Source organism: Mixophyes fleayi, chromosome 3 (genome assembly GCF_038048845.1).
Source record: "Mixophyes fleayi isolate aMixFle1 chromosome 3, aMixFle1.hap1, whole genome shotgun sequence".
In the NCBI taxonomy this organism is placed as follows: domain Eukaryota; kingdom Metazoa; phylum Chordata; class Amphibia; order Anura; family Limnodynastidae; genus Mixophyes; species Mixophyes fleayi.
In genome coordinates this window covers 300,053,061-300,080,550 of record NC_134404.1, presented here as the reverse complement: position 1 = coordinate 300,080,550, position 27,490 = coordinate 300,053,061, and the positions used below count along the sequence as shown (strand labels likewise).

At 39.3% G+C, this 27,490-nt stretch overlaps 1 protein-coding gene across 3 annotated transcripts in view; it reads right to left on the bottom strand.

Annotated features, from left to right (window-relative positions):
• The window catches only part of COMMD1 (copper metabolism domain containing 1), a 116,959-nt gene that overhangs the window by 61,013 nt on the left and 28,456 nt on the right, over positions 1-27,490 (bottom strand). For all 3 annotated transcript variants that reach the window (XM_075203876.1, XM_075203878.1, XM_075203877.1), the window contains one exon: positions 21,724-22,005. In XM_075203876.1, coding sequence (XP_075059977.1) covers positions 21,724-22,005 — 282 coding nt within the window. The remainder of the gene's footprint in view (positions 1-21,723; positions 22,006-27,490) is intronic.

Genomic DNA, 27,490 nt, shown 5'->3' with positions numbered 1-27,490 from the left:
ATGACCACATTCTGATCCAAACCGACTACATCCTAGATAAATCAACGATTTCCCAAGGTATCTAAAATGTCTTGGACATGAATCCCAAATAATAGAAAACTGCTCTATTTGGTTTTGGTAAAACTGTGACAGTCCTTCAAAAAAAAAAAAAAAAAGGGACAAAAAGACATGTTCATCAGCAATACTTGTATACAGTACATGACGCCTATATGGGGCTTCAGGGGAGAGGCTAAGGATTTGGCTACGTAATTTTGCAGGTGTCTCCAGTGGAATTTCCCCTATTTGTTCCATCCCGTATTCACGCGTACTGATTCCATTCTGTATCATGACCTATCATGTTTTGCATGAAAATACGGAAAGAAGATATAAGAGGTTGTTGGGAAAAGGCAGTGTTGTACAGAGAGACACACAGACTAAGGCTAGGTACACAATGGCCCGATGATGGCTGATTTGGAGATTTTTCGTGCAGACATCCGACCGTTTGGTCAGATATCATGTGAATGTGTATAGTGACACGATGATCTAAAGTTGTCCCAAAGTGCCAATCATCGTTTCATTTGGTTGGTAGTACGGTTTAATATTTTCTGAGCAATCAACGACCAATCATGTAGTGTGTATGCACTCATGCCCACAATCTCCATAGAGTTTATAAAGTCATTTTCTTTTTAGCCGATGCTAGCGATTAATGTCCCGGTGAATAACTGTAGAGAGTGCTGTAGAAGGAATAATTAATTTGTTTGATCTGAGACAGAATGTTTTATTTCAGAGTAACAGAAGCTAACGAAATTGGTTAGAACATGTGGATAGTTATAACAAGGCGGTTTTAATCGGTGTGACAATGATTAAAAGAATGAATGAATATTGTGCTGTCATTCTCTGAAGATTAGAGGACCAGATGAAGGACCAGAAAAAAAAAGGAGAGTAATAAGAAGAGTGACGACATAGAAATGGAGAAGCAGGAAAAGAATCCCCCAAGCAGACAGAACGTTATGCCCTCACCCACCGTCAACAAGTGGTATTCGGTTGAGAAAACACTTTGGCATCCAAAGAACATGTCATTGGCAGAGGGAAGAGTTTCTCCTGCAGTCCCACCAGTTGTTTTAACTGGTGGTTGGAGCAGCAGTACAGCCTCCCTGTTACTAGTTACTGGTTTAAGGCACCATATTGTGACAGAGTGCATCTTGGGGGAGGTTTTGCCTCCCTTAACAACATTCGCAATAGTTGCTGCACCTTAATGAAGTACAGTTATGGAGGAAGCACTGTAAGATGAGCAATTGGCAAAGTAAATTGTAAGCTGAATTTACAGTGCTGCTGTAATTTGCACCTGATGCAATCATGCCCTTTGATATATTAGTCCCTGTTATTAAGACAGAGTGGTGCGGTCAGCGTAGAACAAGAGACTTCTCCAGAACATGAGGCTTTGTCTCCCAGGCATGAGGCTGGGGAAGCGTTGCAGATTCTATGCCTATTGGGCAATGAAGGTATTGAAGGTGCTACAGGCATGAGAGTTGCCGACTTAATTCCCACTGACCCTATCACGGTTTTTGGAGTTGCAGAGGAGAATCAAGCACCAGTTCCCTGTTGACTCCTCAGCAAGGATGCATGCATGCGGATCTCTGGATGGCCTTGCAAATTGTGTCCCAGAGTCTGAGAATGCATCATGGGGTAGTCGTCAATCCCCAGGCACCGATTCTTTAGTGTGGGAGTTTTTTCTCTACAAGTATAAGTCACAAGTGGTCGGCACTATGGAAATCTACAAGCAGGATAACGTTAGACTTTGCCTCCATTTAAAATTATTTGTCTACTTTCTTTGTTTGATTCTTGAGGGGGCGGGGTATTTGTGGGTCTGTTGATACCAATATGCTGCTGGTATTAAAGTTGCAATTGACCAGAATTTGTATGACATCAACAAAATGCTTTGCACATCAGAAACACTGGCGAAATGGGAGAGGATGTTTGTGAGCTTGGGGATAAGGCTGGGAAGAAAATCTTAAAATATAAACTGTTTCACTATCATTACCACTTTCGTGATCTGTTTTTTTGATCTTTATCCAAAATGTAAGTAAATTGTATCTGCCCCATAGCATCATGGTTAGATGTATATCTGCTACAGCTGCTCAACACTTACAGTACAGGAGCTGCATCATTTACAGTTCTTATTATTACATTTTAGTCAATGATTTCTCTTGGCATCCACGCTTTTTGGTCAATGTTTTTACTACACTTTTTAAGTTTCGACATATTTACTTCACGTTATTATTCTTATTAATACAGCGAACAAAAAGGATATATAGGAAGATGGAGCATAAACAGTGAACAATGACTGTCCAACATCACACAATTATTTATTTCTGTGATAATTATAAAATGGTGTAAAACAAGCAAATGTCGAGATTCTCATAGGAGGATAAAAAAAATAAGATCAAATTGTATGAATTTCATCTGTACTGTAGCTGGACTGCAGCTGTACCATGTAAAGAACAGGAATATGCCTGAACTGGTGCAGAATTCAATTTTATTCATTAATGAAAGACAATTAGTAAAGGCAACAGGGCCAAGAAATTCTCACACACTGGTCACAACAGGTGTGTTAATACCCCCAAACACTAGCCAGTGGGCCTCAAAAAAATATCACTGTAGTAGTCAGTGATCAAAGTGGAAATTTAAAAGTGGCGGTATGAAGAATATAAGTGAATGGAATTTCTTTTACAATAAAGGTAGTGGCGGTATGGCATACCAGTGTATTCACCCCCACTTTGACCACAAGTAGTCGTAATATTAATTGTGGAAAATACACGGATTCAAAGTAAATTTAATGAGATTCACCCGCTATATAACTAGGCTGCAGCTGTATGCTGTCCTGAACTTGCACCAGCAACTTGCAGTACAACAGGCCAGACACCCCTTAGAAGCCTGTGAAAGACAATTACTTTATTCAACAGCACAGTACACCAAATTAACATCAGTTCAATTGTATCAATTACAGCCGATTTATTTAGTATTCTTGATATGCTGATGCTTTGCTAGTCCACCTATATCTCTACTCCTAATCCTACCCCAACCACGCCACAGAGCAGAATGAACTGACTGTCATTTTCACAGTCTAATTTACATACATTTTAAAGAATATAAACTCCACAAATTATCAGTTTACAAAAAAGGGGAAAAAAAGCACAACTTATAGATTATATTGCACCTCTGCCAAACTGTGTGTTACACTGCAAAGCTTAACTTGTGCTGAAGTTCGTGACTACTTCTATTAACTTTAGGTAGGGCTATGTATATCTATAAACAGGGCGGTCAATATACACACTTTGTGCAGGACCTAGCTGGATGATTTGCAGCTTCTTTCCATGTGTAAGTGGAGGAACTTGATTTCACACTTCACCAGCCACAGGAGTAATAATGATCAGTTTAAATAAGTTTTGTAAAAGACAAAACAAAAAAAAAAAACCCCCACTAATTTTCATATACTTCAAAACATAATCTATATCAAAATATGTGACTGAAATTAATGTCCTAGAACTATGCTATGGGGTTACACTCACAGAACTGTGGGTTTTACTATAAAAAGACACTAATGCCTTTGAATCAACTAAATAATCTCAGATTTATCTAATTTCTTGGCCTGGCTGCGATCAGTTAACTTGTTGCTAGTTTGCAGTAATATAATAATAATGTATAACACTTAGGGGCATATTCAATTGTTTTTTTTCCGCGCCGCGGAAAAACTAGTACAGTTAATACGGTAATATGTAGCTGGATTTCAGCTCGCGGCTCAGGGAGCTGCGAGCTGAAATCCAGCGAGTAAATTACCGTATTAACTGTTTTTCTGCGCACAACTACCGTAATAACGGTAATCACGCGCGGACCGCGAGATTTTCGGCGTTTCCGCCGAGAATTGAATATGCCCCTTATAATGAACTCCAGACAAAATAAGACCACTGTTTATCGTCAGATATTAGATCATAGGCTACCCACTACATTTGCTCTTTGGCAGAGCATCCCCTTTATGTTATAATAAAGGATAACATGAGTTTACTAAACTCTGGATAGATCTCAAGATATCACACTTAAAAATCAGGAATAGACATAAAGGGATTTAACTTCTTACTTCTTTAATATACACAGTTCTGAAGGATATTCTATGTTTCTATAATATTTGTAGCGAAACTAATGTTTGTGTGTTTTTGTTTTCTTATTGTATTTCTTATTCTTATTTCTTATTGTAACCCCAGAAATATATTTTGTTAGAGTTTTTATGAATCCTATTAGCAGTTTATTGGCTTTGTATGTTTTCAAAATGTAGTGCTTGTAGGCGAAGGGGAGCTTGGAGTCGTATCACAGCAATATGTGTAGTGATTGTGGAAACAAACGGCAACTCACGTAGTCGATTGCCATAATCAGAAACTGTGTGCAGCAGGGTTACATCAGCTAGCATTTGCACTCTGAAAAGAGCCAACACCTGCAGAGAAAGTAACACAAAATGGAGTGGAAGTGGGAGAAGACGGATCAAACAATTCAAAATTGCTTAGTACTGTCTGTTTACTAGTGATACTGTTTAGTTTGGTCGTTCTAAACATGAGGCACAGAGTGGCTGGATATGTTAATGTGAAGCCCACAGCTACCATGTTGTATTATTTTTTGAGCTTAATATATTTGCTCGTAGGAGCAGTGTTTTCTTACAGGCTAATTTCACTTTCATCTTCTCACAGAGACAGAGTTCCTGCCCATTTCCCCTCACTGTATAAAGATTTAAGATCCTGATGGACAGCAATGGGTCAAAAGCGGTGAATACAGGAATATTTTACCATTCAACTTGTAATACAACAAATATCTTGCATAGAGAACATTTAGTGAATTTTACAATGTGTTCCTTTATACGAGAACGCCACATTGAAGCTATAATTCTCCATTGGAAAGTCATACTCAGGGGTCATATTTGGAGGTATGTTCCCAAGGAAACACTAGACTTCTTTGCTCTCTAGGGAACTACGAGAAGAATTTCATCCCAAAAGAGACTTAACGTGCCATAAAATGGAAAATATAGCTTTCTTTTTTTTTACTTTGTTTTGAATGCATAAAAATACACCTAATTTATAAGTAGGGTACATTTGTACTTATTTTACTATAAACATTATACAACTGGCCATACACTATTTGGCACAAATTAATGAATTAAGATAGGTCTACCAAACGGATTTGTTTGATAGTAAAACCTGTAAAAAAATATTTAGAACACAGGAAAACTCATCTGAAAGCTCCAGCGTGAATAAGTGCTCAGAAGAATAAATCACATCTTTCTATAAATAGAATTCTGCGTGCAAGTCTGATTATTAATGTTCTCAGTTCTTCAGCACTTATCAAAAAGCTGCATCGCTGTTCACTGTACATTGTATAGAAACTATAAGTGGAATAGATCACAATTTAAAGGGATATTATACATTCATTACTTAAAATGTTCTGAAGTTAACATGTTTGTGAATGACACAGGGTACTCACATATCTGACAGAAATGTGGAACGGGGGTACTGTTCCATATGGAAAACTGTATGGCAGCTCCTACTCATATTAATTAATGTAATATATGCAAGTGATAAACGAACATTCCACACCCTACATTTCTGTCACTTGTCTGTTCATAGAGTCTGACCTCCACAAAGAGAGGATTCAGTGTGCAGAGCTTTGAAGCACAGTGTAATGTCAGGTCAGCCTCCTATTAAATCATGTTTTCGATTCATTCTCAGTGTGCTCACTATTGGCTTTGGGACCTGCAAGCTAAAAGGCTGCGCTATAGCAATCGCTTTCCATCAGGTCCTCCTAGGTGGAGGCTTGATTTTATCCAGATCTGCACTTTTATTAATTAATATAAACATGAAGAATTACATTTAACCAGGGGAGGGCGGATTAATTACCAGGTGACACATCATTGCATCTGCTTTTATACTCTGTGGACATAAAGGTTTATATACCAACATACATTACAATTGTCTATGTACTCAGATGCGTTTGAAGGCCATTGAGCCTTGTGTGCCCCACTTTTGCTGTATATAACCCTCCCCCTCATTAAATTGAACTGATCTTGTTTTTGTATTGCTTCTATGGTGCTCATTAAGAATGTAAAGGTAACTAACTCAATTTGAAATCATGTTTATGGATTTTGTGATATGAAATATGAGGTGCACAACTTGTGGTGGGACAATAAGTGGGGTCACAGAACCTGTTTTGGGTTCACCTGATGGTCAGGTGTACAGTAAATTCTATTCATGCAGCGACAGTTGGAGTCCTAGATAAAGAAAGGGTCAGCACCAAACGGCTTCTTGTGTGGTGAAAACTACTTCTGTTAACCTGCAATGTAGGAATTTCTTCACTTTTGTCCTGTCCCAAACTGTTCACTTATTTCAATTTATTGCACATATAATGAAATCTTGCTTTTTGCAATATTAACAGTTATGATTGTGCACAAAGAACAGAATTTTCTAATGCATAATTAACATCCCAAACTGCCCTTCAACTGGAAGAAATGTTTGCCTCTATGCATCTTGCTACAGTGGTTGGTTGGTCCATCTGAATACTACGTAAATTACACAATTTTTACAGATGTCATTTACGCTTATGGCATAAATCATGTCCGACTCTACATCAGTGATACACAGAGGTATTGTCATTATAGTATCATTTGTATTATTATTATTAGTATTATTATGGTATTAGTTGTGCCTGGTCTTATATACATAAGAAAATGGTCTTATATACATATGAAAAGAATGTACAGAAAAATAAAATAGTTTTAAATTTAGCTTCTCTTTAGTGCATTTAATTTAACGCGTCCAAAATATACAATTATCAATATCAATGAAACGGCAAATGAAGGGATGTTATTAAGCGGACTGAAGACAGCGATGTATTCTTACAATAAAACACTGCAGATCAATACAACTTGTAGAGAATACACATACTATTGACTTTCTGTAACACTTCTTGATTTTTGCATTCATTACACAATGTTAGTAAGCTTCAATAATACCTTATCGGACACAACTCATCAACTACTTATAATATACTAGTGCATTACAAGTCAATGCGGTTCAGGAGTACTGTACAGAAACTACAGTTAAATCTATGATGGGTAACCCAAATGTTGCTACCCTTATTTAAATTTAAAAACCCTGGGGGAATGGGGGACATGTTTTCCGGTCAACAAGTAGGTACCGGAAAAAATAATTCTAAACACTATTAGACTGTAATCACCAAATGCCTGTCACATGAGAGATTCCAGGAAACCAGTAAGCAATTAGTTTTGGCTGCTGTGTGCGAGTTCATACAAGGTAGGAGGAAGCTGTCGCAATCAGTACTAAATCAAGAAAAGTACCATTGGGCAGCTTGGGCGGGGAAGACGTAATAACTTAAGCTGGGTACACACTACAGAAATTTCAACCAACTTTTTATGCCGAGCGATTTTACATGCGATCGATGTTCCGATCGCTCGGTCCATGGACTGCATACACACTAGCCTTGTTTTAGACGATAAAGGGAAGAGTGGACGTCCCTTTAGCGACTTTTTACAGCCATGTTGTCGTGAGCAATGACTAATTTCGTACTCACTGTTGTGGATCGGTCAGAAGTTTATACACACTACACAGCGGAAACGAGATTGGAAAGAAAATATTAAACGGTACGACCAACCAAATGAGGCGATAATCGTCCATTTTGGCAGACTTCCAACCATCGTGTCACTGCACACACTGACCCGACTTTTGAACGAGCGGTCGTATGTCGGCTGTTTGAGCCGATTATTGGACGAAAACAGTGTAGTGTGTACCCAGCTTTAGTGACCACTTGGGACCACTAACAAGTAAAAGCCAATACACTAAAATACAAATCAGCAGGTGTGCACTGATAATATCACTGGAAACTGCACAAGGTTGCTCATGATGAAAAAATAAAGTTAAAAAGCAAATGCTCCTACCAGTTTCAGCGCAACAAGCACTACTAACAAAAGGAAATGTTTAACTATATAGAGGTTCACATGATGCAAAAAATAATAATAATTCTGATCACGATATTTTAAAAAAAGCAATTTCAATTGATAATGATCAATGATTAATATAGCAATATATTAAAAATGTAATGGGTCTCAATTTTAATATTCAATGTATTATTTATATAAGTTTACTTTTCAGCAAAGTAAGCTTGACCAAGCTAAACAGAAATTCCAGTGAAAGCTAAGCACACAAGTCGACAGGCGGTCGATGGTGATGTACAGCTCCAAGTCTTGCGTGTTGACACACACCTAGTAACATGTAATAACAAACATACCAATTCTATGTGTTTACTGAACTTGCCCATTTAATTAAGTACTTATATGTCTTGTACATTTTATTTTACACCCTTGAGGTGGTAAAATTTGCATTCTGTGTAAAGTCCAATAATATTGAAACTGTATAAGGAGTTGCCAGTTTCAGATCAGGGAAAGAAGGGAAGAACAGAGCAGCTTTGGATGTCACTGTAAGATGTACTCAGGGCCGATGGAATACAGTAACCCCGGTAGCACCGCATCGCATTTACCAGGTCGCCACAACAGCCTGCACTGAAAACATATTTTTTCGACACTTCATCTTCCCTCTGGGATTTCCCAGAGAGGCCAATAAAAAGTAGGCAAGTATATGTAATGAATTGTATGAAAGCTAAGAACAAACATACAGCACGTAATTGCAAGCAATATAAATCCAACAATGAGAATGTACACTCATGCTGTTTGTATACATATACATACGCACATGCATGCATATAACAATAATATAACTGGGAGGCCGTTAGAATCAGAGTTTAAACATTTTTGGCTCAGAAAAAACAAACAAATGAAAGCTATAGCGTGAGTGGGAGGGAGAGCTGAAATAAGCTTAGGATGAGAATAGAAGGGAAATGAACTGAAGAAAACCAAATCTACAGCCACAGGTCATAAAATGCAGCCAATGAACTCAAAGATGGAAACGCCTGAATGCCATGCATCAGTTCAGTCAGAGTAATATATTACATACAGCTGCAGCTAGAGAGAGATGAAAAGGTCTGCTTGTATCCCATGTTCAGAATATCCTCAAGTCATTTAAGGCTTGCCCGATTTATCACTGATCATGGTACATCAGCAACTTAAACTCTTTTTATCGACTGAAACACAGTGTTCTCCAGTTTATTAGGGGCCTTTGTAAAAACAAAACAAAAAACCTAATGTAACCTTAGAAACGTACCCTGAAAACTAGTTGACTAACACTTCCGAGTTCAGGGATAGAAATTATGTTTTTAATCTTTATCTTTTAATTGGATTTTCAACCAGAGAGCCCATCTGAGTTGGCAAGAAGACATCCAAGGTGAAATGGCAGAAAGACAGACCGTAACGCAAGACAACACAGATGGTGAGAGATCAGGAGAAGATAGGTTTGTGTATCATCCGCATAGAGATGATACTGACATCCAAAGGAGCTTATTAGTTTTCCAAGAGAAGTCATGTAGATAGAGAATAGCAGAGGACCTAGCACTGAGCCTTGTGGTACTCCAACTGATAAAGGAAGCTGAGCAGAGGTGGATCCAGAGAAATTAACACAAAGAGCGATTAGATAGGTAGGATGAGAACCAGGATAGGACAGTGCCTTCAAGACCTAGGGATTGTAGCGTTTGTATGAGGAGAGAGTGGTCAACAGTGTCAAAAGCATTAGAGAGAGCCAGGAGAATTAGAAGAGCGCAATAGCAGTTTTTGCTGTGATCAAGTCTTTGACAACCTTGGTCAGCGCAGTCTCTGTGGAGTGTTGAGAGCGAAAGCCTGACTGAAGAGAATCCAGTACGTTGTTTGCTGTAAGAAAGTGTGTGAGGCGAGTGTAGGCAATTCACTCGAGAAGCTTGGAGGGGCATGGGAACTAAGATATGGAGCAGTAATTTGAAAGAGAGTTTGGGTCAGAATTTTGTTTTTTTTCCAAATAGGAGTAATCACTGCATGCTTGAATAGTGATGGAAAATACCAGTAGAGAGAGAAAGATTACAGGTTTTAGTTAGAAGTGGATTGAGCACAGGAGACAGGGACCTATCAATTTGTGAGGGTATGGGATCAAGAGGACAAGATGTAGAGTAGGAAGATGAAAAGAGAGTAGAAACTTTCTCTTCATTTGATTCCACAAATGAAGAGAGAGTGTCAGAGGGTGCTACAAAGGAATTGAACTGATAGCTTGTCGAGCGGGATGATACCATTTCAAGTCTGATATTATCTACTTTGTCCTTGAAATTTGAAGCAAGATCCTGGGCACTGATGGAGTGGGAGGATTGAGAAGAGATTAAAATGTGTTAAAAAAGTGTTTGGGGTTAGAAGCCTGAGCATAGATGAGAGATTGGAAGTATGTTTGTTTTGCAGTGTCCAGAGCATTTCTATAGGAGTGGTAGATATCAGTATATGAGATGAAATCATTAGAGGTACAAGATTTAGGCCAGTGACATACTGCTTTACGAGAAAGTTTTTGTAGAATTCGTGTTACTGTAATGTGCCACGGTTGGCAACGAAGTCTACGCAGAGTATGAGGAGTCGCAGGAGCCACTTGATCAAGGGCAGTTGCTAGGCTTTGGTGAAAATGAGGTACTGCCTTATCAGGGGAGGAGAATGTAGAAATTGGGGAGAGAAGGTGTTGAAGGGAGGTGGAAAACTGTTGAAAATCAATAGAGTTAATATTACTGCGGGTGTGAGGAGGTTTGGAAGAGTTTGACACTGGGGAGGGTAAAGAACTGGGGCTGAGCCAGTAGCTAATAAGGTGATGATCTGATAGGGGGAAAGGAGTGTTAAAAAAATGAGAAACTGAGCATAGTCTAAGATCAAAACAGTGGCCATCCTGATGAGTAGCGGATTCAATCCGCTGTGAGAGGTCAAGTGAGGAGGTTAAAGAGAGTAGTTTGGAAGTAGCATTGGAACTTGGATTAGCAAGAGGGATGTTTAAATCACCCATGATCATGGTGAGGATGTCAGAGGATAAGAAGTGAGGGAGCTATGCAGAGAAGTGTTCAAGAAATTGTCGGTGTGGTCCAGGGGGCGATGACAGCAACATGCATAGAAAATGGGTTAAAAATCCTAACAGTATGTACGTCAAAAGATGTGAAACGTGAGTGATGGGACATTGGGTAGAACTGTGAATGTGCACTGTGGGGAGAGAAGTAGTCCAACCCCAACTTCTTGTGTGCCTCCAGGTCTGGGGGTGTGGGTGAAATGGAGACCACCATGTGAAATGGCTGCAGGTAAGGCAGTGTCTGATTGCGTGAGCCATGTTTCTGTTATTGCTAGAAGGTTGAGGTTGTTTGAGAGGAAGAGATTGTGTACGGAGGTAAGTTTGTTAAAAACAGAGCGTGTATTCCAAAGGGCACATTTAAATTACTTTGGAAGAGGGAAGGCCGATTTCTGTAGCGTTCACATATATGTGTCTGTGGGAGAAGTGAGGGGGACCTGGATTAGGTGATAGATCACCAGCTAATAGAAGCATGGAGTAACAGAGCTAGGAAAGATGTGCGTCCCTTTAGTTTCTGGCGACCGGGTGAGGCTGTTAAAGTTGTTGAATTTAAATAGGAAAAGAGTTCATGAGTGTTAACTAGAGGTGAGTGAAGTAATGAAAGGGCAATATGGACAAAGGTTTGTGTTGCAGGATGGATGAGGGACGATATAGTCCTAAAGATAATGCCATGAAAGGAGAGGAAGAAAAATAGTTTGGAAAGCATTGGGATTTATGAGTCAAATAGCAAAAATTGAGGGAATCAAAATAATTACCTAGTTGTACAATCAGAAAAGTAGTGCAGAGTGAGGCTGCAGTAGATGTAGTTTAATCCGGGATGCCTAGATAGCATGGACTAATGATGTGGGGAACCATGTGGGGGAGTGGGTGGAAGTGTTGAATGGAGAGTAATAAAGAACAGGTGATGGGAGTAGCTGAGTTATTGCAGAGTCAGAGAGAGTAGAGTGGTTCAAACTCAGTTTCATTTCTTCATACTTGTGATGGCAGACAAAGCCTTGAGTAGAATTGAAAGTATAATGATGAGATAGAGGACTGAAATAGCTCTAGCATGGGTGGGGAGTAGCTGAGCAAGTAGTAGAGCAGGCCGATTAAACAGAGGGGATGTTGCAGGGAAAATAAACTGACAGATAAAACAAACTTTCATGAGCGGAGTAGAAAATAAGATCAGAGTCCACAACAGTCCTCATGTTGCGTGAAGCTTGTAGCCAGAGAGAGATAGAAACATCAGGAGTAGAATATGGAGTTTCAGGTGAATACTGACTGTTGCCCTTGTGTAGCTGTGATAATAGGCAGAATATTCTTCTCCTGTTTCCTCCTGATTAACTCTGGTATAACTCACAATTATGCTATTTAATTTTTTACACTAGTAACTATACACTTAGGGGGGTATTCAATTATTGCCGTTAACGAGCTAAAACAAAAAAAAAACGAGCGCTCTAAAAATATTAGCGTTAATACGGTAATTACTCGCTAAATTTCAGCGAGTAAACTACCGTATTAACGGTATTTACGCGCATATTACCGTATTAACGCTAATATTTTTAGAGCGCTCGATTTTTTTTGTTTTAGCGCGTTAAAGGAACAATTGAATACCCCCCTTAGAGCTATACACACAGCTATATATAAACCCTCAATAAACTCCCCAAACACTAGCAATAAAAGTTTTAAACAAACAGTGAAAGGACAGCAAATTAGAAATAAAAATGCACTTTCTTAATACAGTTCTAACACTGGTGCAAATAAGGTTGAAGTAATTATCATTAGAAATATAAATGCACTTTCCAATTCTCCTATTATAATGTTATTTAAACCATTAATTCTTTATATACAGGAATATCTCACATGTACTTTCTTTAGATTATGTGCAATTTATGAACTTTATATATATTTTAACGCATATTTTAAATGTGTAAATTCCTCTTTCTGTGTCTTGATATATTTGCATTACCTCTTAGGTCAAAGATTAATTATTGGTATAAAAAGGGCTAGATTTACTTGCTATTATATGGTGTTTCAAATTGACCGCTCAAGCGGAGAGTCAGAAACATGTAGGGTAAATTTCGTTCATATACCTCCTCCTTTTCATTTTCACATCTGTGCTATTTGAGTATATTTATGTGTGTGCTGCATTATTTATTCTCTGATATTTTTATTGGGACCAAATGCCAAGGTTGGTATTTTGTTTATGACAGTTAATTTCTTTTGCGCATTTATTTTTTTGCCATTTTATGTGCAAGGCATATTACAGAAACATCACAACACTATAAAACTCAAACACCAGTCACATTCATTATACATAAACCATATATTCTCACATTATTTCATTCTAGCCATTTCAAACAAACTACATTTATAACAAATCACAAACCCCATGTATACCATAGCCTGCTCTATCCATAGTCCCATTCATCCTCAGTATACATCATCCATAAGCTCATACATTTTATATGATTATATTCCAAACACCGCTCTGTACAATGCATCAAAGGCCACGGCTTACAGACTCACATTATAGCACTCTGTAATCTCACCTATGTACAGACAAAAACTGGTCTCCATGTGGCCTCACACTCCACTAATCCATATGTAACAATCATAAAATCATTACATTTCAGTCTCCATAACATTATTAATCTATAGTGGAGAAGGGAAGAAGGGGAGAGATAAGGACCGAGAAAGAAGAGTATAATTGTTCTCCCAGCTGTTCAGGTGTAAGAGAGACCTAGGAGCCTCGAGCAATGGTATCTTAATGCAGACTGAGTCCTGTTACCGGAAGTGGTCCTCAAACTGTTCCAGTGGCCAAACTATGTGCTCCTTTGTCTGAGGTGGCTCACAGCATTTCATATGTAAATGCAGGCTGCCTTTTCAGCCTAAAAACTTATCTAACTACTAATGTACGTAACCAAGGAAAAATGGCTGATTCAATCATGTGGTTTGAGTGAAAGCAAACCGGCTGAATCTGAAACAGAAGCCAGTCTATCATAGAATGGAAAATCCTTATCAGAGAGGATTGGTTTTTTAAATAATTAATCATGCTTTGTATCACTGACTTATTATACATACACTTATTTTTCTACAGAATGGAATGTTTAATTATTGGATGCACTTTGGCCTATTCTTGTGTTGTACATATTTGTAGGACTAGTTGTGGAGGAGGAGAAGTTTGTGAACTATTCATACCACTACGTTTCGATTCTTTAGCCATATTGGATTCATAGTCCGCTGTACCTCTTGCAAATTTACAGCTTTTCCTTATAGCAATTTCAATCTCACATGTGGTAGCATGTTAGTTTACTTTTTGGAAAAGACTGTACACTCAGTTTGCGAGATAAAAAAATGTATATCATTTTCTGTTACATTGTTATTTATTCATGTTTTGCTTTGCTTCCTGTTTTGTTTTTTTCTACTCCTGCAATGTACTAATTTGTTGATTCGTATCTGTATATGATTGCGATTTCTCAAAATATATAGTTAAAAAAAAATGTATATCATCATCATCATCAACATTTACACTTTACAATTGGATATATATGTACACTATCTATTAGTAGGAAACACCTTGCTATACACCTTTGCACTTTCATTTCTGCAAACGGAATGAATTTGTAGACTGCATCAGTACTGTCCCCCGATTCATACTGTCATGTAGTAAACATACTTTCATTCTGATAGGCGTGGATGATTTCCTTGCATTTAGCACAGGAAGGCAGAACACTTGGTAACAATTTCCTGTTGAACAGATTAATTCTTCAGCCTACGTTATATTTATTTTCACTGCCTGTGATTATAGTTTTCTCCAGCCACTGTGCCAAACACACTTGATATATTGCATTCTGGCATGAGTTTTAAACAGAAAAATGTAATATCAAATAAGAGAACAGAAAAACAGAAACATGTTTTTTTATTAAAAGCAGATATAAAACGTTTACATAATACTTGCAAAGCAGTGATAGGATGCATTATTACAGGAAAAAGATCACAGAAAGTGGTTGTGGCTGGTTCACATAGAAATAATATATTATAGAAATGTATTTCAATAAGTGGCGACGGTGCCAACTTATATAATTGCCAATGTTGATACCATGTTATATTTCTGTATTATAAATGTATGGATTTCTGAGGCAATAGGCACATGTGTAAAAGAAATGTGTTTTCTGCACTGTCTGAAAGCAGGTAATTTCATGTTAATTACACCTTTTCATCTCAGTGACCAACACTTGTTTAGCTTGAACACACAGCAGGGGGTAATTAGACTTCCTGGTAGGCTTCCTATCTATTTAGACAGAGGATGCAAGTAATTTAGAATATCACAGATTGATGTAAATTTTGTTAAATTGCATTAAATGCAAAATTAGAGAATATGATATCCCGATGATAAACATTCAATGTAAAATCTCAGACGTTATGATGCCAGACAGGGGGTGGGTTACCTGCTGCCAGGCTAAGACTCCAAAACTGTATAAAAAGAGCACTGTTTGACCATGTAATGTGTCATTCCATCTGTAACTTCTGGAGAATTGATAGTACCTCAAACTAGCATGTAAAAGTCCTTGTCAGGGCTCTTGAGCAATAGAACATCACTGCTTGAAGATTCTGCCTGCGACTATTACCTGCTGTATCCTGTGACCAACAGAAAAGAGCTTACACCCTAATCCATTCCCCGGTTGTCCTGTGTTGAACCCAGCGTCTCTGTGTCAACGCTCTGCCCGCTACCCAGCAATCCTGATCCAAAGTAAGTGGTCAGGAGATACCAGCCAGCCCACAGCAAAGAAGCATTGCAGCAGCTATACCTGCTACCCCAGAATTAAGCGGCTCTGGGCGACGCAAAAGAGTCCAGTGGTAGCAGCCAAATTCCCCTACAATTAGAGCGCAGTTGGCAATCACAGTTGGCAAGTGTCAGGTGGCAAGGTGACACCAGTAGGAGTTGTCCGTAACAGTCGGCTATGGACGGTGAGAAGAAAACCAAGATAAACTGTGCCGGAAGAATATCCTTCCATTCTTGGTCACAGTGGTTAAAATTTAATTGTATATATGTGCTGAATAGACACATATTCAGAACATTTTATTTTGTTTTGCATACTAGTTTTCAAATTTATTACAGCTCTTTGTGTGTTATAAAATGCTGAATATTCAAATAAACCTATAAGATTTTCAGGGACCCAGAAAACAAGAAGATATTTCTAGGCCAGTCATGGGTATTAGGCAGACACCAGTTCTCTGTCCCTGCACTAACTTACTCTCTTGCTTTATGGCCTAAAGCAGAGCGTAAGATTGAATGCTGAATATTGCTGGTAGCAATCGGCTTCTAGATCACGTGACCAGACAGGGAGGTCAAGCAGCGGAAAAGAGAGTGCGGGCCATGCAGGCTCCGGACTGAGGCCATTTAAGAGACACTTAAAATAAACTTTATCTACAGAAAATCCTTGCCCATTGAACCAGTCAAATCTAATCTCTATTGGTTGGCGGAGTGTCGTCAACCCCCCCACCCACATACACCTGTTAAAATACTAGTACAGATAAGAGCCTTACACGCAGTCTCGACCAGGGCAGTCACACAAAAAAAAAATACCCCTCAGTCACCAGGAAAGAGGTGCTGCAACAGCTACACACATCATCCAAGCGGTAAGTGCTTCCAGGTGCTGGTGAAGGAAGCTAATGGTGGCAACGACTACTCTCCCACAACTGGGGGACACTACAGTGGAGCGCAGATAGCACCAACAGCTGGTGGCAGGGTGTCAGAATAAATCTATCCTTATTCCTAAAAGTAAGTTTGTGGATCTACAAGTATCACAGACTGCTTGGGCATGTTGGCACTTGTAGAACTTCAAGTACCAGCATTCCCATGGCTGCTAGGCCATGTTAACACTAGTAGAACTACAAACACCATCATGCCCTGGAAGTCAATGCTCGCTGGAACATGTTATTCCACAAACATACTTAATAGGTGGGGCAAAACAAAAACAACCACCCACAAACACTGGCTTTAAAAGCATTTTAATGAAAGTAAAAACTCCAGCAATCCCTTGTTTGTTATTGTATTAAACAACTATATCTACCTGAAGTAGTCAATACAGAATCTTCACCCACAATGTAATACAAAAATAAAATAAAAAAAGACCCCATAACAGTCAAAACAACTACAGGGCCCAGCCACTAAGAGACATAGTATTGAATGGATCTACCCAAGTGCAGTGTTATGTACTGCGCTTGACGCATCTTTGTTCCCGACACATCCATACGCCAGCTTCTACAATATTACAGTATGTTATCTATCCGAGTACACCGTTATGGAAGATGGGTCATATACATGCCTGCTGGACCTGGACAGCCTAATAATATTAAACAAATGGAGGCAGAGAAGCCTAATACGCCTGCCGCTGCATTGTACCAGGTATGTTGCATTCTTGACTGGTAGCATCCATACGCCAGCATCTACAATACAGTGTAGTACAATATTTTTTCTTTTACCCAAGTTCAGTTACGTTATGCGTATGACGCATAACATAACTGTATGCCTACACTGTATGCCTACAGTGAACTGAATAAAGCTAGAGATGCATTATGAATCTACTGATGCAGTGTTATGTACAGTCTTTGCGCCATTACACATCCATATGCCCGCATCTGCAATGCATTGTATACAATATTACAGTAGGTTTTATACCAGAGTACACTTTTACTTAATGGAGGAGATGGGGCTGCAGTACTCGAGGAGCCAGAAGAGAAACGGTTCAAGTTTATGGTAAATTGTAGCCACACTCATAGTAATCACATGCAAGGATAATATACAGTTGACAAAAAAGCAAGTGGAGGATTTTAAGAATATCCTCGATTGCAATTACATTTTTAGAGCTCCAGTTCCCAGGAAGAGTGCAAAGCTGGTACTGTACCCTTTTACTTTTTCTCTGTATTATTTTTATGAGTTTAAAGTGAACTATTTATGCCACTTAATTAGTTATGAGTCAGTTTTGAGTACTTGCAGTACTAAATATCACCTATCTGTATGTCCTAAGTTTCCGAACCGTGCAGCAGTAGCCTCTCATGGAATACCATCCCATGATTAAATAGCAAAAACCAAATTAAATGTTTCCTGACTCCTAACAAACCCCCATCCTGTCAAGTGATGGCAGTGAAGCCTCTATATTACCATACAGGAATGGCTTCATAAGAAGAAAGTGCTTTGCTTGGAATCATTTGATATTCCCATACAATCTTCTAGTTATTTTAGCCATCCCAAAGGTATTTGTACATCAAATCATAAACGGTTTTCAAAGTAACCATACCTTAAGAAAGCAATTACTGTCCACAGCAGGAGATTATAGAACATTAAACAGCGTGTAAACGAAGCCCAGCAAAGCAACCATCACAGGGCATATTTAGTAAAGGCAAAGACATAGTGCTTGTCAGCATCTACCTGATTAGTTATGTGTACAATATTGATGTATTTATTTGGGGAAGGTAGAAGGCCACAATTAAAACCTTTAAAGGTAATTTCCATCTTTAAATAATATCGGTCACAGATAAAATATTTGTCCAAGAAATGTTGTTTGATTATTGTGAGTCCAAAATACCCTTTGCAGGAGCTTCCTTGAATCCTATTAGCCGTTTTCTTGTATCTTTTCAAAAGTCAGTTCCAGTGAGAGGAGGGAACGGCACGATGTGCAGCAATTCTGGCACTAACCTGCAATTCACAAAATACATTGCAGATGTATCCTATAGCAGCACGAAGTAGTATCTATCATCTGTGACAGCATCATCATGCTGCCTATATAGAGTCAGCTAGTGTTGGAATCTAGCACAACCTGCATAGAGCTAAGACCTGCAGACAATGCAACACTGAATGGAGGGAAGAGGTGGAGCAGACATTTCCAAAGTAAAATAGCAGTGTCTGTTATCCAGAGCAACCAAACTAAACAATATTAGAAGGCCTGTTATTGCTGTATCTTCCAAAAGAAGTATACAGTTACCATATATTAGAGTTTGGCTAGTTATTATCTAGATTGAAAAAGGCTTGTTTTAAATTGTGAAAATTGAATCTACAAAACAAAAACCACCACAAATTAAGCGCAGACCTCATTAGGCATTCAATGTGGTGTTTAGTACAAAAGAATCTTATGTTCTTAAATAGCTATAAATAACCAAGAAATTACATAGAATCTTCTAATGCCAAATACATTAGGAATGCAATGCTATATATTTTTAATGTATTCGCTTAGAGCTTGAGCTGGAGAATACATTTAAAAGTTAAAATTAAAATACAAAGCATTAGACCTTGAACATCCAAACTATATAATGTGTGCAAAACATGGTAGAACAAGGCTGACCTTATAATATGGTCCTACATATGGACCTGCTTTATACATACAGCAGTCCTGCAACTCTGAAAGTTTATGGTCTCTACTGGAGTACAAATGAGACTTGCACATCTTTTTCCAATCAGGATTTAGCAAGTTCACGCCCCTCCCCCCCAAACATTTTTAAAGAACAACTACATAGTTATACGTCAGCAACTTAAAGCTTAACGTCACCCAGAAAGTGCCCCTCTAAAAAAAAAACCTTTGAGTGCAATCACTGTAAGGCCAGAAAACAATGTGGAGAAATCACACAGTTCAGTGGCTTAGAGTATTACAAAGGGGCGAAAAGGTGAGCGTTACTTTTTACCCTATAAAAGGTAGGGATCGCGGCTAATTGAATCTGGTTCACCTCATACCTCGCTAACCGCTCATTCTCTGTATCCTCATCTGGCTCTTCCTCCACCCCCTCCCCTCTCCCTGTTGGAGTCCCTCAGGGCTCTGCTCTCAGCCCTCTACTCTTTACGCTCTATACCTCCTCCCTTGGTGCTCTCACCTCCTCCTTCAGTCTTCAGTATCACATTTATGCTGACGACATCCAACTCTACATCTCCTCGCCCGATCTTTCCTCCACCCTCCTCTCATGTATCCGACTGCCTCTCTACCATCTCCTCCTGGATGTCCTCGCGCTCTCTCAAAATTAACATCTCTAAAACTGAACTCGTCTTTCCTCCATCCAGGCTTCCCTCCCACCATGACCTCTCTATTAGTGTTAACACCACCACCATCTCCTCTGTCACCCGACTCCGCTGCCTGGGCGTTACCTTCGACTCCTCTCTCTCTTTTGCTCCCCACATTTAATCCCTTGTCCAAACCTGTCCCTTCCAACTTTGCAACATTGGCTGCATCTGGCCTTTCCTCTCTCAGGATAGTACCAAAACTATCAACCACGCACTCATTATCTCCCGCCTCGATTATTGTAACCTCCTCCTTACTGTCCTCCCCCTCCACTCTATTCTCAATGCTGCTGCAAGACTCATCTTCCTCTCTCGCTGCTCCTCCTCCACATCACCCCTCTGCCTTGCCCTACACTGGCTCCCCATCCCCTACAGAATACTTTTCAAACTCCTGACCCCCACGTACAAAACACTCTCCCAGTCTACTGCCCCCTAAATCTCTAACCTCCTCTCCATTCACACTCCTGCCCGCTCCCTGCGCTCGGCCAATGACTGTCGCCTCTCCTTCACTCTGGTCACCTCTTCCCACTCCAGAATCCAGGACTTCTCCCGTGCAGCCCCCCTTTAATGGAACGACCTCCCTCACTCCATCCGTCTATCTCCCACTCTAAGCGCCTTTAAACATAATATACTGTCGCTATATCAATAAATGTAAATAAATAAAGTATCAGTGCAGGCACAGGAAGCCATGAGGTCTTCCCACTAGAAGGTATCAGGACCCCTAACTACCAGAGGTACAGGGGCACCAAAGAGGGAGCATATACTGTGCTCTAGAACTGGATGAAGAAGCACAAAGGAACCTGTATAATATCAATACTGACTTATTACATCATTGATTTAACATTAGATGCTGTGTCTATGTCCACAGTCTCTACTGCCCATTTCTTCAATGAGATATCCATGGCCCCTGGATTGCTATGTGGTTTTCAGGGCTGACACTCATCGTGATTGATAAAACAGGGTCACAATGGTTTTGTTTGATTTTTTTTAGCCCTCTAGACTAAAACAAATGAGTCCCACAATGATCAGTCTGTGTTCTGGTTATTATGATTAGGGTGTAACCCCTACTGTTGATCTTCCTGAAATCATTGTAACCAGTAAACTGTATACAAATAACTAGTTCTTTGAACAGCAAGTAAAGACACTATCTGAAATTGATATATGTCTATAATTATTAAAGGGAAGACTATACTGGATATAACTGTGTTTTATAAGTGTTTACATTTAACACAAAATAGCAGTTATCCTCAATTTCACATTTTCATTTTAAGGTTCAGTGTTCCTTTAAACGTATTTTATCCTGAGCATGAGTCAGTTCACCCACATGGCATATAATAAAGTGCAAGTTTCTACATGCATCACGAAAATTTTTAAAGTTTCCTGTGGCACAAAGACGTCAGCATACGCAAAACACCTAGATGTTTATTCTATAAAAATCATTATCTAAACCACAAAGCATTGACTGACAAAGAATCAAAGTGAAACAAACAGCATGGCTAGCACACATAGCCAAACAGACCTGTTACATACTATAAGGCATGTGCACTGTCTCAAAACAGACAAGATGAAAACAAGATGTACAATCTAATAATGACTCACACCATCTGCTTCCGAAAGGTTTTTGTGTGCAAAACACTGATAAGGACAGGTGTGCCTTACCTCGTCATTTGTTCCAATCTCCATCTCTACAATGGCAGCAGAACTGTTTACTTGATCTGTGTGCCTGGACTGCGATTTTAGATCTATCCTCCACTTCAGGCTCTTAAGAGTGTTTTCCCATCTGGTGTGGCTGATCACACTTTCCCGAATTTTCTTCTTGTGGTTTTTCCAAAATTTTGCGATGACCAGAGACTGCTCTGCAGTGATTCCTCCTTGCTTTTTAGTCTGTGCAGTCAGAAAAGCATCAATCTGATTTATATCCATATCTGCAGACACAATTGACTGAAAAGAGACAAAAGGATTAATAAACCGGATAGAATGTGTAGAAGCCACATCAACAAGTCTTGTCATCATTCTAACAAAGACAGCAGAAGTCGCTTTCATGCATTGGGGGGACAGAGCAAAACTCATAGTGGATAACCACATTTTTTTTTAAAAAAAATAAAATAAAAAAACACTACATTTGTAGGAAACTTGAACTGCATTCCAAAGATCAGACATATCAAGGTTTTCTTTAGGGCAGAAATGTTTCCACTGGCGCATGTCAGACTGTGTGAGGGGTTATTACATTTACAGAACTTGCAAGAGCAAGATCAGTCTTAGATCTTGAGCTTATGTTATGGTTAGACTTGCATTAGGTCCAGGGTTCAACTTGATGTAGAATTACAATGAGGTGGTGGACCCAGGGCCAATTTTTTAAACTGTCCTGAAGATACACACCATGACTGAGTAGCCCTTGTTTATACTTTGTATTACATGCAAGAGGCAAAGATGATATGAGGAAACACATGATATTCCATATCCTGCAAACTGATCATAAAAATATTTACTTCTTATATCGCTCACACAGCTATAATGGTGTAGTGCACCTCGTGAATGCTGTATTTAACGAAGCGTTTAGTTGAGATAAACTGAAGCATCCATGTGTGGCAATACATTTTGAAAATAGACAGGAAAGGCAAAATTTAAAAATACCCTGTTTTTAAATTTAATAAATTAGTTTCTTGAATCTAAATCACATCATGACATGTTGAATGTATGACTTTTGTATCAGAAAGTCCAATACAGCAGCCCCCATTTCTACTATAAACCCAGTCTCTGCTGGCTAGCCTACAATACAGACCCCATTCTCTGGTCACTAGTGAACAGTACAGACCCTGTTCTCTGGTGGCAAGCATACAATAGAGATCCCATTCACTGGTGGCATGTGCAAAAAACAGACCACATTCTCTGGTTTCTAGTGTACAATACAGACCCCATCCTCTAGTGCCTAGTATACTCACTATGGAATCCTGGAGCTGCCATCAGCCTTTGCTATTATTGTAAAACAGCATTCAATTTGTTATCCGGCAATGGATTGGCAGCATAATAACCCAAAATAAAGCTCTATGAGTCAGTAGCACAGGCTGAAGGAACACCTGCTGCAGTCCAGCAAGAAAATAACTTTAAACATACAGTAAAAGCCATATTAGAGTGACTTAAGTGCAATAAATCTATGTCCTGGACTGGCTCAGTCAATGCCTAGACCATAAGCTCTTAGATAATTAAATTATTTGAAAACTGCTGTTCATCAATGGCCACTATCCAACCTGATGAAACTTTGCAATATTGCAAATAAGAATGGCTGTAGATTACAGTGTCCATATGTGCAAAGCTAATAGAAAGTTACCCAAATACTCACAGCTGTAACTGCAGCTTAATATTATTGTAAAGACTGCATGCACCCAGAATGTATATAGTACAACCCTCCAGCATACTGCACACATTATCAACTTCGTCCTGTGGTGTGTACAAGTGCCAGCTGAAACAAGTTCTGGTCACCAGCAGTTGCCAAGTCTAATGCACTAATTTAATGACCAGAGCAGAATAAATTGGTATTGTTGGGTGCTAGACAGAAAAGGTAAATGAGGCACATAACAAAACAGGAATGGATAGGGCATAAAAGCAAGGGAGCAGCTGGTATAAAGTTAGGAGAGTGATCTATTTTTAAATTAGTGTGAACTCTCTGCAGGTGCGGGCGATACCTGCCTCTGTGCCCAAGCGAACCACAGCTCTAAACTTGCCAGCTTCCCCTACAGGCAACAATTCATTCCCGGCATCAGAAGCAGTGCAGTGCACCGAAAGCAGGAATTTCGGCATTTGGAAGGCAAGTTTGCGTTTCGCTGCTTCTGATCCCGGGAATGAATTGTAACCTCCCGGATACAACTTACCAATGTGCCCTCTCTATATCCCGCACGGCAAGGTTGTGACTTTGCAGATGTTTGTTATGGATCAGTGATAGGAAACTGAGGGTAGTGGAGGGGGCTGTATGTGCCTGGGATCTCCCCTCCAGACAGGATTTACGGAGCAAAATATGAAGTTGCACTGACTTCCTTATAGAGGATCTGTCTATAATGCTCGCTACTGATAGTAAATGTAGAATTTAGCAGATTATATACATAAAATATGATTCAGATTGTTTTGGTGAAAGGGAAAGTTGATTTCCACCCCTCTAAAAATCGTGTATTCTCCCCTATAAAATATCCTGTGTTGGCTTCTGTCAGTGCCTTTATGATTAAGTTCTCTCATGAGACAATGTCCTTTGATTTTCCATCTGTCTTCTAATATCAATAATTTGGTTTGTACTTTAACATATTTACACCAGGAAAAGAAAATATACAGTCATTATTCTGCTCACAAGTTTCCATTTTCCTGGTATTCATCATGGCAGCATATATAGGGCATATAGCTAGCTGACCGTTAAAAAGTGGGTAAGTGGAAAATAAAATGTTTATTAATGACACGGATTCGAAGCTTTATTTCTCAAAATAGAGTATACTGGAGCTTCCACATCCACCTTGTACATGATAAAGGTGTTCTTAGAAGTCCAGCTAGCGCTGCCTTACAAACTGTCATGGGAGAAACATTTGCAAATGCTGCTCACAAAGCCATTGACTCCCATAGTCACATGGGCTTTAATTTCTTAAGGAGAATCTTTTTTGAAGGCCTTGCAGGACAGATCAATAACCTTTATAATCAAGTTAGCAATGGTCTGTGAAGAGGCAGCTTGACCCTTCCTGTCTGCTGAAAGGATGACAAATTCTGTTTTTCTCCATTGTTCTGTAACATCCAGAGCCGTAACTAGGCAGGTGCGTGCGGTGTCGTCGCCCAGGGCGCAAGCCCAACGGGGCGCAGCTGCCAGATACCTGCCCCTGTGCCTAGGCAGACCACAGCTCTAATCTCGGCAACTTCCACCACAGCAACAATTCATTCCCGGCATCAAAAGCAATGGAACGCATGTGCGTTCTGGAGTAAATGCATGGACTATTATGGAACCCACAGACCACAAGTGCAAATACTAGTTAACCACTGTGTTTGACATGTGGTGTCACTGGTATTTAACCCAGTGCCATAATATATATGTATATATATATATATTCATGCATTTGCAAATATGTGTAACAAAATTTTTCAGTAAAGTGCCAACCACACCCCCACATTAGGTTGGCTACACCCACTCGGCAAATGTCACTTCCACTTAGATGGGAGGGCAGGGCACTAAAATGTCTAGTTAAGGCACTGCCTGTATCTGTAAATCCTCTCTCCTATGAAAATCTGACAGAAATTATGACTTTGGATTCTATTAATTAAGGTTTTCTGATTTTTTTAAAGTAAGCAGTATAAAAGCAAGACAGGTGTGGCTGAATTAAATGAATTGGGAGGGGAGAGGGGTAAGAGAGAGTTCATATATAGCGCCTTACAGCACTGGGGTCATGAGTTCAATTCCCGACCATGGCCTTATCTGTAAGGAGTTCGTATGTTCTCCCCGTGTTTGCGTGGGTTTTCTCCAGGTACTCCGGTTTCCTCCCACACTCCAAACATAGTGGTAGGTTAATTGGCTGCTAACAAATTGACCCTAGTCTGTCTGTCTCCGTCTGTATGTATGTATGTATGTATATATGTTAGGGAATTTAGACTGTAAGCTCCAATAGGGCAGGGACTGATGTGAGCGAGTTCTCTGTACAGCGCTGCGGAATTAGTGGCGCTGGCTGATGCTGATATGGAGCTGACAGAGGTAGGGCAGTTTGATAGTGAGTAATGTAATAGGATTTGGGAGTTAGATAAGAAGTACAGAGGTATGCATGCTTTTAAATCTGTCATTTATAACTGCAGATTAATAACTCTGTCTCTGTAATAATAAGTCTTCCTATACTAGAAATAATGAAACAAAATGTAAAGATCATATAGCGCTTAAAAATATGCATAAAATAAAGAGCTATATAGAGAAGAAATAGCCGAGAGCTGCAATACGGTGTTAAATATTAAGATGATGGGCTTTAAAAAAAAAATAAAAAAAAAAATCTTACTTGTGGAACACTGAGATCAGAGCTTTTTTTTATTATTGCATTATTTGTATGTTCTCCCTGTGCTTACGTGGGTTTCCTCCGGGTGCTCCGGTTTCCTCCCACACTCCAAAAACATACTAGTAGGTTAATTGGCTGCTTTCAAAATTGACCCTAGTATCTCCGTGTGTGTGTGTGTGTGTGTGTGTGTGTGTGTGTGTGTGTGTGTGTGTGTGTGTGTGTGTGTGTGTGTGTGTGTGTGTGTATGTGTCTATATTAATAAATTTAGACTGTAAACCCCAGTGGGGCAGGGACTGATGTGAATGAGTTCTCTGTACAGCGCTGCGGAGTTAGTGGCGCTATATAAATAAATGATGATGATAATGCTATTGAGAAGATTACTCGAGTATGGGGACCCGTTGAGGTTGTCGATAAGTCGGAAGCTGACAATCCTTCTGTTAGTCCACACACTGTCTTCAGGACAAGCGTCTAAGAAACTACAGCCTCTGTTTACCTCATCACGCAGACTGACAACAGGGAGCAAAGATGGAAATTTTAATACAAAATGTGTTTGTTGTTGGAAGGACTTTTATAATAGAGCAGCTTGCCTATTAGATCTTGGTCTGACAGCCTCGGGATGAAATCTTTTGTTGTGCACAGTAGTGGAAATGTACCAAACCAAGCCTGTTCTTTGCCAAAGTGGACAGGATTTTCTTTAGTTAAATATTTTCAGCGAGTCTGCCAAATATTTTCCATCAAGGAAATTCAATTACAAGCCAACTGAAAGGAATGACAATAATAAAAGTTTCCCAATGAACTAGTCCTTTGACATTCTAGTATAGTGTGTTTCTCAGGGTGGGGAGAAGGGCATTTGTCCAGCACATTTACCTTAGATGGGTTTTAGTAGACAAAAAAGAAACTTTATATTGAAAAATCACTTGCAAGGAAAATAAAATGTGCTTTATCTTCACCTGAGGGATCCATTGAGAAATCATTAACCCGATAATGCCAAGCACACATTAATTGAGTTTCATGAGAATGTTTCTACTCTGTAAAACAGGTCTATTGCTGTATATAGAGATTTACATTTTAAACCCAATAAAAATAAAAATAAAATAGCAATGGTCTAAAAAGAACTCCATGCAAAATCATTGTTTCCATGAGCTCCTATGCTCCAAACTAACAGAACTTAAAGGGAGATATTGATGCAAAACCCAAGCGCACATACCAATTGCTTTCTATTTGCATGAATAGAAAGTTTACAGGCGAGGGGCTTCAGCGCTCGTGAGGCCTTTTTTAAATAGGCCAGTTGGTAACAAGATAGAGGAGATTGGTGGGAGAGAGTTACAGTTATAAGGAAACCAGGTGTTTGCAAGGTTAGAATTTCTTTGTTTTCTTTCTTTATTTATCAAATTCATCTCCATGTAAAACAAAATGTCTATATT